General features: G+C 35.6%; 1 protein-coding gene across 1 annotated transcript in view; it reads left to right on the forward strand.

The window, feature by feature from the left end:
* Positions 1–13,031, forward strand: part of AXDND1 (axonemal dynein light chain domain containing 1) — an 80,153-nt gene that overhangs the window by 39,170 nt on the left and 27,952 nt on the right. Inside the window, exons 15-19 of the mRNA XM_010850253.1 lie at positions 1,119–1,353; positions 3,289–3,490; positions 3,883–3,976; positions 7,511–7,707; positions 8,727–8,823. Of these exons, the coding sequence (XP_010848555.1) occupies positions 1,119–1,353; positions 3,289–3,490; positions 3,883–3,976; positions 7,511–7,707; positions 8,727–8,823 (825 nt within the window). The remainder of the gene's footprint in view (positions 1–1,118; positions 1,354–3,288; positions 3,491–3,882; positions 3,977–7,510; positions 7,708–8,726; positions 8,824–13,031) is intronic.

Genomic DNA, 13,031 nt, shown 5'->3' on the forward strand with positions numbered 1-13,031 from the left:
TCAGCCAAGATGGATGCAAGAGAAAAGGATTCTGGGAGGTGGTCAGACATGTGGTGTCTCCTTTTGACCTTTCCTGAACTCTTCCTGTTAGTGATGGCTTATTAGTTCCATGTTCCTTACCAGGACCTCCTGTTGTAAAGCAACTCATGCAGATGGTTACTATGGTGCCTGGCCAGGGTGGGCAGTTTTAGTCAGTGTGCTTCCCCTAACAGAAGGAACCTAGATATTCCTGGGAAATTTGACTTTCGCCTGCTACTTCATAAGTGAGAGGTCAGCAAGTTGGTACAAATAATTAGACCAGCGACTTACATTTTTTAAATGTTCATCTGTTTGACATTGCATAGATAAAATTGAAAAAATCATGCTTCTTTTTTTTAGTAGGAATAGTAGTAATTTTCATTCATTAACTTGTCAGGCTGAAGGTGCTTTCCATATGTTATTATACTTTTTCTTCATTGTATCCATCTGAGGCAGGTTCTGTAATCCCCCATCTTCCAGATGTGGAAATTGAAGATTAGAAATGTTAAGTAACTTGCTTTAGTTACCTATAAATGATAAATGGCCGAGTCTGTCTCTTAATTGCTCTGCTACAATGCTTTCCAATACTGGTTGCTAATAAGTGTGGGTGATTTGTTTACACTATCTGAGTCTTGGAATAATGGCAAACTTTATATATAAATTGTAACTTATTTTTTCCACAAATACTTATTGATATTTCAGGTATATCACTTGTACTTCGGGTTAAACAAACGAAAACTTATACATTCTAGGAACTTTCCCAGTATAGTGGGGATCATATAAACAGAAATATTACATCCTTATCAAAGCAAATAGTGATTAAACATGCTCAGCTCTCTGAGGCTTAATTGCCTCTCACTAATATTTTTACCTACATAGGATTGAATATAATTATTTCATCCTGGTAAACTATGGGTTATCTTATAGAGTATCAAAATTAAATTCATTTTAATTTTGATAATAGAATGTATGTCATATGAGGAAATGATATGACAAATAAGATATATAACTCCAGAATATTTGGGAGTCACCTGAGTAGACTTTGATGAAGTCATTAGTGAATAATTTACTAATTTCCTCATCCCCCTTTCACTCTCCAGATGTTGACTGAAGACAGAGACAAATTTTCTGGGGATCTTCTAGTGTCAAAATACGATTCTCTCAAGATTATTAAACGGTTACAGGAAAACTGGACAGATATTGGGCTTGGGATATTTGGTCGCCATAAAAGTATGGAGGGAAATATACCACCAGAGCAGAAGCTCATGGAGGAAATTTTGAAAAATATAGCAAGACTCTACAAAGAATTTGAAATAAGAATAAATGGGGATAATGGTAAGGAAAAAACCAATGGTAATGATAATTAGATGGCTTGAAAGTATAAAGCATTTTAATACTAATTATTAGTTTCAATACAATTAATATTGAAAATCAAAATAATACATTTAGTTTTAAAAATCAAGCAAAATAAAGCACTAAGTATCACTTTGTTGAGACATAATTCATTACAATGCATCTATTTAAATATATCATTTGATGAGTTTAATGTGGCTCAGATGGTAAAGCATCTACCTGCAATGCAGGAGACCAGGTTTGCTTCCTGGATTGGGAAGATCCCCTGGAGAAGGAAATGGCAACCAACTCCAGTACTCTGGCCTGGAAAAATCCTGTGGACAGAGAAGCCTGGTAGGCTACAGTCCATGGGGTTGCAAAGAGTTTCACTTTCAGTGTATTCATAAACATGTGCAACGAGGTAGTAAATGGTTTAAAATAAATGAAGTCATTTATTAACAAGTCATTTTGAAAACTCCTAAAAGATTACTGATGAAGGCAGTGAAAATATTTTCATCAAGGACAAGAAAAAGTTGGTTTTTTTAAAAATTATTTCTCTTTATATATCTTTGAAATGGGAGTATTTTCATTTCTTATTTTGCAAATGAGTTTAGACAAAGGTAATCCCAGGGACAGAGGAGCCTGGTTGGCTACAATCCATGGGGTTACAAGAGTCAGACACGACTTAGAGACTAAACCACCACCACCACCATTTGTTTGGAAAGGGTATTCTGCCGTGATGTCACAGTGAATCAATCAAAGATTAGGATCTAGACTTGCTTCTTATTCAGACCAAAACTCGGAGAAGGCAATGGCAACCCACTCCAGTACTCTTGCCTGGAAAATCCCAGGGATGGCAGAGCCTGGTGCGCTGCTTTCTTTGGGGTCTTACAAAGTTGGACACGACTGAAGTGACTTAGCAGCAGCAGCAGCAGACCAAAACTATATGTAAACCTGAACAATGGATGAGGAGCCTGGTAGGCTGCAGTCCATTGGGTTGCGAAGAGTCGGACACGACTGAGCAACTTCACTTTCACTTTTCACTTTTCACTTTCATGCATTGGAGAAGGAAATGGCAACCCACTCCAGTGTTCTTGCCTGGAGAATCCCAGGGATGGCAGAGCCTGGTGGGCTGCTGTCTTTGGGGTCTCACAGAGTTGGACACGACTGAAGTGACTTAGCAGCAGCAGCAGCAGCAGACCAAAACTATATGTAAACCTGAACAAAGAGCTAAAAAATGACTCAAGAACTATTATCTGTTCTTGTTTCTGTTTTAACTATCCTGTAATCATGAAGAAGCTGTTTTTCATCATTGTCTTCTTAACAGGATAACTCAGTAAATTAATGCCTTTAACAGAAACTGTAGTTCATGGTTTCTGTGTTTAATGCATTTCATTGTCCACCAAGAAGATAAGACAAAGTAAAAACTATCATCAATAAAAATAGTCCATCAGTTAGAAAAGCACTGATTAGATAGTTTTTATTCACTAAATATTTGTTTAGGAGCTACTCTTTGCAAGATTCTCTGCTAGGCAAGCTGTAGAGTAATAAGAAACTAAAAGAAGACATGCCCCTACCCATTGTGCTGCTAAGTCACTTCAGTCGTGTCCGACTCTGTGCGACCCCATAGACGGCAGCCCACCAGGCTCCCCCGTCCCTGGGATTCTCCAGGCAAGAACACTGGAGTGGGTTGCCATTTCCTTCTCCAACGCATGAAAGTGAAAAGTGAAAGTGAAGTCACTCAGTCGTGTCTGACCCTCAGCGACCCCATGGACTGCAGCCTTCCAGGCTCCTCCATCCATGGGATTTTCCAGGCAAAAGTACTGGAGTAGGGTGCCATTGCCTTTTCCACACTACCCATTAGGATCTCATAATTTATTATTGAAATAGTAGACTTACAACTACTTCCGAAAGTTAATGATTTTCTCACTTTTCCAGGTACCTCTAAAATTCTCCCAACTTTGATTAGTTCTTTTGAATTCTGTTCTTTCAAGTTGGAAAGCCTCCTGGAGTTTCCTGACCTGCTTCTTGAAGAATGGGAGGGACTTAATGAAAAAATTAATGAGATGAAGTCTCAGTTGGATTCATCGTTATACATTATTGGCACTGTTCCGCAGTACATAGATATGGATTCTGGCCTGTAAGTTCTCATAGCTATCTGCTGGGGAGAAAGGAGTCCCCATTTCTCAGTACTTGGCCTCAATAATGGGTATTTGGGATCAAATGAGAAACCTTGACATCCTGTTCCTCCCAGGAAGAAAGCCATCTGACTGGGGGCTGGAGGGTGAGAGAATGTAAGGTCTACATTATTCACGACTGGCTAATGTGAGGTGAGGTTAGGAAGGTTGTCAGTGAGTAGCCTTTCTACCAAATATCTCAGGGCTTTGATTCACCTTCCTCTGAGTTCTCAAACAGTTATCCACGCCAAAGTTTACTAGGCCCAGCCAAATGAAATTCTTTCTTTTATCTCATATTTACTTTTATACTCTTAAGTAAGTCACTTACCTTTATTTTACTTGCTTTTCCCTTCAGGGAACTACAAACACATATATTTAACATGGTTCAACAGTGGCTTTTGAAGATAGGCGGTGAGATTAACAATGGTAACATGGAACTTCAGCGCCAAGTATGTACTTGCAGGAATTTATTAGATTGTTTTTTGCCTTGGCTGCGAGTTTTCTTCCAGGGAAAAACCAAGTCATGGCTAATTGAAGTAGGAGATTGGGAGGGCAAAATGGGAACTTACATAATTACTCAAATGATTTTCAGTGGATTTTTAAATGAGGCATGTTACTGCATTTGGAATGAAGTTTCAGCAATGATCAAAAGTTTTTGAGATCCAGTTATTATCTTTACTCTTTACTCAGTATACTGAAAAAAATTTTCCCTCAATAGTGTTAATCATTTTAAGGATTTATGTTGGTGCCCTTGACTAGCTGAAGGGCTGACAGAAATGTGTTTCTAGGAAGAAAGACAAAATGCTACAATACAGTTGGTTTATAGTTATTAGAATAGGGACTTGCCCTGCCATTCTGAGGAACTGAACCTGTGGACTTCTTAACTATCACAACATGAAGTAGTAATTTCCAATGGATGTCTTAGTTTATTATATTTACTCCCACTTCCTAGTCTTAATTATAATCTAAATTTACACAGGAGACTCTTATTATAAGTAAGTATAATATGCAAATATTTGATGTTACAAAATTGATAAAATGAATTTAGCTAATTTTAATATTGCTTAAATTAGGAATTTGAAAGGCAGAGATCAGTGTGTTATATGGGAATGCTACTTATGAAGCATTATATCAGCCTGTGAGCATGTTGTAAATATAGAAACACCAAGAGTTGAGGAGCAAATATGTTAAGACTGGAAATATGGATACAGGGGATCACCAGACCCGTGAGAAATTTCTGATTTAGAACACAACCAGAAGTAAGAAGAAAAAGGGTAGGAGAGTGCCTGTCACATAGTGAGACTCAATAAATATTTCTTTGAAGTAAGAAAGGACATTCCAACATTGCTAATGTTTTATGGTGTTGCTACATTAACACCTTCTTTGATGAGATACTCAGTTTACTATTGGGGATTATCTCTGGGGAATCATAGTCTCAATTTTTAATATTATGGAATTTAGTTTTTATAATATAGGATTATTTAGAAAGTACCTTTATATACTTCTCCATACATCTCCATTTTGATGCTATAAGATTATAATGTAGTTAAACTGAATATAAAACTTGCAAGATTATATATTTCTCAAGAAATTGTATATATCCATATTAATCTATATTAATTGGTATAAGTATTTAAAAATGGAAAATTTTTATCTTTATTTCATTCACCATTCATTTTTCTTTCTGATCCACTTTCTTCCAGATATTTTTTGTTTGTTTTTTTCTTTATATCTTTACTTCATCTAATCTGTGCTGCTTGGCAGTAAAACCAATCTTCAAAGATTTTTTACTGTGTATCTCTATCAGCAAAAAATCATTGAACAATTCATTTCTAACTTACATGTGAGACTTACTCTATTGACTTTTTTTCTACATTGTAAAATATATATGACTAGTCAGAAGAGATGAGATGAATAATATTTCAAAATTATTTTTAGTAATGATTTTTTAAAAAACTGATGTGATCAAACAGGCTTCATAATTTTTTTTATAAGCACAGGTTAATGCTTAGTGACAAAGCCATCTGAAGGTCTGCTTCTAAGTTCAGTTTACTTTGTTACTTTTTTTTTAAAGGACTGTCATTGCTAAAATAATAGCTTGCAAAGAAGCGATCCAAATTGAAGAAATTCATTATAGTAAAATTTTCCATCTGCCATAATGTCAGTCAGTTGTTTTTATAAACATGAGACAATGCAGCATTTCTTTTTTTAAACAAAAGATTGGCAATCAATTGAAACACTTTATTTGTAAGATTTTAAAACAATTAGAAACTTATTTCCAGATTTTCAAGTATATGAATTTGAGAGTTTTAATAAGTGAGCCATATATCATTTTCAGCAACAAAATCAAACCAAGATGGAAATCCTTCCAACTGTCCATTTTCAAAATGACTGCTCTATAGCATAAATTTATTTTGTGTGGGTGCAGTTAAATCACTTCACTTGTGTCCGATTCTTTGTGATGCTGTGGATCATAGCCCACCAGGCTCCTCTGTCCATGGGATTCTCCAGGCAAGAATACTGGAGTGGGTTGCCATGCCCTCCTGCAGGGGATCTTCCTGACCTAAGGATTGAACCCTCATCTCCTACACTGGCAGGCAGGTTCTTTACCACTAGTGCCACCTGGGAAGCCCAAATTTCTTTCACTCATTGTTAACATCAATTTTATATATTAAAAATAATTTTGGCCGTGCCATGAGGCATGGGGAATTTTAGTTCCCCAACCAGGGATCAAACCTGTGCCCCTTGCTTTGAAAGAATAGAGTCTCAACCACTGGACCAGGGAAATCCCAACATCAATTATATTTTGAAGGGTTGAATTGTGATTTTTTTTTTTTAATATCAGCTAGGAGATGGCTGTTTTGCCACTTGTCATCCCTGAAAAGATCAGTAAATTTGAAACAAGCGTGCCTTTTTATAAAACACTTCATCTTAAAATTTCTCCTAAGAATTTGGTATCTGAATCACAATAAATCTGGTTTATTATAAAAATCATTTTCACTCTCCGTCTAATTAAAGAGAATGATTCCGTATCTTTGTGAAAGTAAAAGATATTCTTCTGTGTTTAATTTATTCTAATTTTAAATTCATTTGTGAAGTATTGCATGACCTTGTTTCTGTCATTTAGTCTCTTTAATATAGGTTTGAAATGAAGATAACAAATATGACTTTATTTCATAAGCATGCTTTAAGGACTTATTAATATTTTATGTAAGCAAAAATGACAGTATCATTCAGGCCATTGATGTATGAAAGAAAAGTTTAGAGAATTAATTCTCTAAGAAGAATTAGTGTAGTTGAGAAGCAACAGGGTTTTTGTGGGGAAAATATCTTTGACTTGTGAAAGGTAGTAGTCATTTTAACTCTTTCTCAGGAAGAGTTGCCCTTCCCCTAACTCTGCTGCTACTGCTGCTGCTGCTAAGTCTCTTCAGTCGTGTCTGATTCTGTGCGACCCCATAGATGGCAGCCCACCAGGCCCCACCGTCCCTGGGATTCTCCAGGCAAGAACACTGGAGTGGCTTGCCATTTCCTCCTCCAATGCATGAAAGTGAAAAGTGAAAGTGAAGTCGCTCAGTCGTGTCCGACTCTTAGCAACCCCATGGACTGCAGCCTAGCAGGCTCCTCCGTCCATGGGATTTTCCAGGCAAGAGTACTGGAGTGGGGTGCCCCCTAACTCTGGTCCTCACTAAATCCCCTGATGGGCTTGATTTGATTGAAGGGTTGGATTGAGTAGATTAGATTAATTAGTTTGGTTTGACTGATTTAATTTGTATCAGCTCCTCATTAAAGCCTATGGTCCTCAATAAGGCCTGACACTGTTCCTCACAAAGACCTGACTCTGATCTAAGGATTTAATCGATTGGATTGATGTGATAATTGATTTGTTACAAAACAGTTCTATTTTAAACTTTATATGGTTTTTGCTGTTTGATTTATTTTAAGTGGGTCATTTATATTATAATCTTTTTTTTTTTTTTTAACAGATGGATGAATTGCATATACCCATGATCCAGTGGATGGTAAATTTGCTGATTTTAATGATACCTGACTTTCCTGATCCAGATATTCTCATAAGTCTGGAGAATAGTGCTGAAAAACGTGACCTCGGAATTGCCAAGTTAGAGCTAGATGCAATGGCCCTGGCAAAAAAGTTGTCCCAATATTCCAGCTATTTGAGCAGGTGAAACTATCTGGTTATTGTATTATTTCTGTTGAAAATTAAACATGGCATAAAGCAGAGGAAAAACACTGTAAATCAACTATACTCCAATAAAAATTGAAAAAAAAAAAAAAAAGCAGAGGAGAGAAGGGCAGTTAGTAGTAGCAATAAGGGATTGTTTTAAAACCCTGAAAGAAATACTAGGTCAGTTTTTAAGCTAGCTTCAACACTGTCCTGTTGGAATGTGAAATTTTGGTGTTTTCTTAATTACTTTAGAATTCCTTTGAAAACAGTGTTAGCATAAGCAGGATAGGAAGTGTATATGTATGTGGGAGTGAGAAGTAAAACAAAAAAAAAACAACAAACCAAACCAGCTGCATAAATAAATTACAGTTTTACACTTATTGTGGGGGGAGTAAGTGTAATTTGCATATGTAATTCCATGCAAAATTGAATGTATACTTTTATATGTTTTACTAAACACCAACCAAAACATATTTTAAAAAAGCAGAAAGTGAGGAACTTTCCTGGTGGTCCAGTGGCTAAGACTCTGAGCTCTCATTGCCAGAGGCTTGGGTTTGATCCCTGGTCAGGATCTAAGACCTGTGTCTTAGATCCTGTGGTCAGGAACTAAGACCCAATGCAGACAAATAAATTTTTTTAAAAAGAGGGAAAAAGCCTTATATCTGAAAAGCTAGAAGATTCCCATCGAACGAAGAAGATGTCTATAAAACTGTATTTTATTAACTAGGAAGCATACTGTCACTATGATTACTTCAGATTTGGGAAGTTGCTTTTACAATTTAGCCAGTTTTGCCTTCATTTCCGTTCAGTGTTGCCAATGGTTGAACATGACTTGAATGGAGGGGAGGGGGAGGATAGGACTGAGAAACTGAGCAAGAAACAAATTATTCTGTGGTCAATCAGTAGCTTAATTATTATGGTAAACTTCCACTGTATTTGGATTTATAAGAGAAACCAGCAATAAAAAGGTGATGCTCTGTGTGTGTGTGTGTGTGTGGTTTTTTTTTTTTTTTCAGTTGTTGCAAAGAGCTGGTAGTAGCTATGGCTGTGAATAAAGCAAGTCACTTAGAAAAAAATCCTGATAAGGAGCTTAATGAACTGGAGAAGATGAAGGTAATAACTCTATACTCCCCTTACTTTTGCTTTGTTTGTTTTAAGTAGACTTTTTGGGCATAATTGCTTTACAACAAACTGCACATACTTAAATGTGCAATTTGATAATTTCTAAAATGTACATACACTTGTAAAATAATCACTATGATTGAAAAAGGAGCATATCCAACAAGCTCAAAGTTTCCTTGTACCCCTTTATAATCTCTCCTTACAGCCTTGTCCTGTCCCAGGCAACGTCTGATCCACTTTCTAACCTCAAAGATGAGTTTTCAAGTTTTAGAATTTATATCAATTGAATCATACAGAATATATACATTTCTTTGTCTGACTTCTTTGACCAAGCAGAATTATTTTTAGATTTGCACTGTTGCTTTTGTCAAAATGGCTTTTTAGTGCTGAGCAGTATCTCATTGAATGGAAATACACCATTTATCAACCATTCTTTGCTGATGAACGTTTGAATTATTTCCATTTTTTTATTATTACAAGTAAAGCTTCAATGGATATGCACATACATATGCACCGCTTTCATTTGTCTTAAATAAGTATCTAGAAATGGTTAGGTCATATGGCTTGCGTTTGTAGCTTTTTGAGAAACTGTCTTCTACGTTCCTGCCAGCAGTATATGAATGTTCCAGTTTTTTCACACCCTCACCAAAATTTGATTCAGACAGTGATTTCAACTTTAGACATTCCAGTAAGTGGCTTGTGGCATGCCATTGTAGTTTTAATTTGCATTTCCTTCATGATCAGTGATGTTGAACATCTTTTCATGGGATTATTTGGCATTGCATCTCCTTTGGTGAAAGGTACAAAGCTGCTAAGAGGGTAGATCTTAAAAGTTATCACAAGAAAAAAAAATGTAACTATTTGAGGTAATAGATGTTAACTGAATTTGTTGTGGTAATCATTTTGCAATACATACATATATCAAATCATTATGTTGTACATATTAAACATGTGCAGTGTTATACATCAAGTATATATCAGTAAAACTGGAAAAGTGCTAAAAAAATACAATTGTTTTATAATTTGGTTACTGGTTACTTGATATGTTTAAGTCGTTACAAGTGAAATAAAATTAATAAACTGTTTATGGAAAAAAGGCAAAATATCTGCTCAAATCTTTGGCCTTTTATTATTGGTTTGTTTTGTTATCATTGAATTTGAAAGTATATTATATATTCTGGATAAAAGTCCTTTATCAGATGTGTGATTTAGAAATATTTTCTCTCAGTCTGTGACTTCCTTTTCTTCTCTTAACAATGTCTTTGAAAAAGGGGAACTTCTTAACTGATGAAGTCCAATCTATCATTTTTTTTCTTTTATGGGTCTTCTTTTGGTATTGTTATCTAAGAAAAATTTTGTATAGTAACATCTGAAGATTTATAGTTTTAAGCTTTGTGGGTTCAGATCTGTGACCCATTTTGAATGACCCGTTTTTTTCTTTTCTGGTGCCAGATATGGGTTGAAGTTCACTTTTTGGCATTTGGATATCCAGTTGTTTAGCACCGTGTGTTGAAAAAAACTACCCTTTCTGTATTCAGAAGCCTTTTCATCTTTTTAAAAATCTGGAGGGCACAGCAGCCCACTCTAGTGTTCTTGCCCAGAGAATCCCCATGGACAGAGGAGCCAGCAGGCTACAGTCCATGGGGTCCCAGAGAGTCAGACACGACTGAGTGACTAAGCACAGCACATTGATCGTATATATGGATATTATTCTGGATATTCTACTATGTTCTATTATCTGTATGTCAACATTGTCACCATTATCAATTTTGTTTTGATTGCTATAGTTTTATAATGTTCTGAGATTAGTAATGTAAATCCTCCAAATTTGTTCTTTTTCAAGATTGCCCAGGCTATTCTAGGTCCTTTGCTTTCCATATGTGAAGTTCTTAGAATTAGCTTATCAATGTTTCCAAAGAAACCTATTAGGATTTTTCTTATGATTACATTTTATCTATTGATTAATTTGTGGAGAACTGACATCCTAACAGTATTGAGTCTTTGGGCCTGTGAAAATTATATATCTCTTCATTTACTTAAGTTCTTTATTTCTTTCAGCAAAGTTTTGTAGTTTTCAGTATATAGGTCTTTGTAAGGTTTATTCCTATGTATTTTATATTTTGGTACTGTTACAAATTATATTATTCTGTAATTTCAATTTCTTATTATTCTTTTGTAACAGAATTATCATTGATTTTTAAAATTTTTGATTTTATTGGAGTATAGTTGATTTACAATGTTGTGTTAGTTTCAGGTGTACAGCAGAGTGATTCAGTCATGCATATACATGTATTCATTCTTTTTAGGTGTTTGTTTATGTATTTTTGGCTGTGCCGGGTCCATGTTGCTGCACACACAAGCCTTCTCTAGTCATGGAGAGCAGAGCTACTCCTCCTTGTTGTGCACAGGCTTCTCATTGTGGTGGCTTCCCTTGCTGCAGAGCTCAGGTACTAGGCATGCGGGATTCAGTAGTTGTGGTGCCATGGACTTAGTTGCTCCGTGACACATGAGATCTTCCCAGATCAGGGACTAAACCCATGTCCCCTGCTTTAGCAGGCAGATTCTTATCCACTGGACCACCAGGAAGTCCCTATTCATTCCTTTTTAGATTCTTTTTTCTTATAGGTGATCACAGAATATTGAGTAGAGTTCCCTGAGCTCTATAGGATGTCCTTGTTCATTATCTATCTTGTATATAATAGTTTGGGTATGTTCATCCCAAGCTCTTGATTTATCCCTTCCCCCCATGTTTTCCCCTTTGGTAAGCTTGTTTTTGATATCTGTAAGACTTTCTGTTTTGTAAAAGTTCATTTGTATCATTTTTTAAGAATGATTAAAAAAAAATTTTTTAATTAGATTGCACATATGAGTGATATGATATTTATCATTCTCTATCTGGCTTCACTTAGTATGATAATCTCTAGGTCCTTCCATGTTGCTGCAAATGTCAGTAATTCATTCCTTTTATGACTGAGTACTGTTCTGTTATATGTGTGTATATATATATGTATCACATCTTTATTCCTCTGTTTATGGGCATTTAGGTTGCTTCCATGTCTAGGCTATTGAGCACAGTGCTACAATGAGCATTGTATCATGATTTTTAAAATATTTTTATTTCATATCTTGTGACCTTACTGAACTCACTTATCCCTGCTAAGAAGTTTTTTTTTTTACCCTAGATTCCTTAGAATTTTCTATGTACATAATTATATCATCTGCAGATAAGGACAGTTTTATTTATTTCTTTCTAGTTTACCTGCCTTTAATTTCTTCTTCTTGACTTCTTGACTAACTAGAGTCTCCAGTACCAGACTGAGTAAAAGTGGTGAGAACAGACATCCTTGTTATAGTTTGGGGGAAAGTATTTATCCTGTCGTCTTTAAGTATAATGGAAGGATGGAAGGTGTAGGCTTTTCCTAGGTGTCCTTTATCATATTGATGAAGCTTTATTTTTATTCCATGTTTGTTAAAAATCTTTTTAGAGTCAGGAGTGAATGTTGAATGTTGGATTTTATCAAATCCTTTTTCTGCCTCTACTGAGACAGTCGATGAGTTGTCTTTTTTAGTCTTTTAACATGACCACTAACATTGATTGATGTTTTATTATTTATTTATTTATGACTGTGCTGGGTCTTCATTGTGTGCGTGGACTTTCTCTAGTTGCAGCGCACAGGCTGCTTTGGTGGAGCACAGGCTTTAGGACACACAGGGTCAGTAGCAGTGCTTGGGTTCTCTAGTTGTGCATGGGTTTAGTTGCCCCATGGGCATGTGGGATCTTAGTTCTCTGACCAGAGATCAAACTCATGTTCCCTGCGTTGGAAGGCAGATTCTTAACCACTGGGCCACCAGGGAAGTCCCTGATTGATTTTTGAATTGAATATTAAATGAACCTTACGTTCCTGGTATAAACCCCACTTGATCATGGTGTACTATCTTTTTATATATTACTAAATTCAATTGGTTGAAGTTTTGTGTAGAATTTTTGCATTGATGTTCTTGAAGATACTGATTATATATTAGTAGTTTACTTTGTTTTTTAGTATTTTTGGTTTTGATATTAGGGGTAATGTTAGTCTCTTAAAATGAGTTAGAAAGTGTTTTTTACTCTTCTATTTTATAGAGCAATTTGTATAGAATTATAAATTATTTTTTCCTTAAATGTTTGATATAATTCACCAGTGAAGTCATTTAGGTTT

Source organism: Bison bison, unplaced genomic scaffold (genome assembly GCF_000754665.1).
Source record: "Bison bison bison isolate TAMUID 2011002044 unplaced genomic scaffold, Bison_UMD1.0 scf7180017864289, whole genome shotgun sequence".
Taxonomy (NCBI): domain Eukaryota; kingdom Metazoa; phylum Chordata; class Mammalia; order Artiodactyla; family Bovidae; genus Bison; species Bison bison.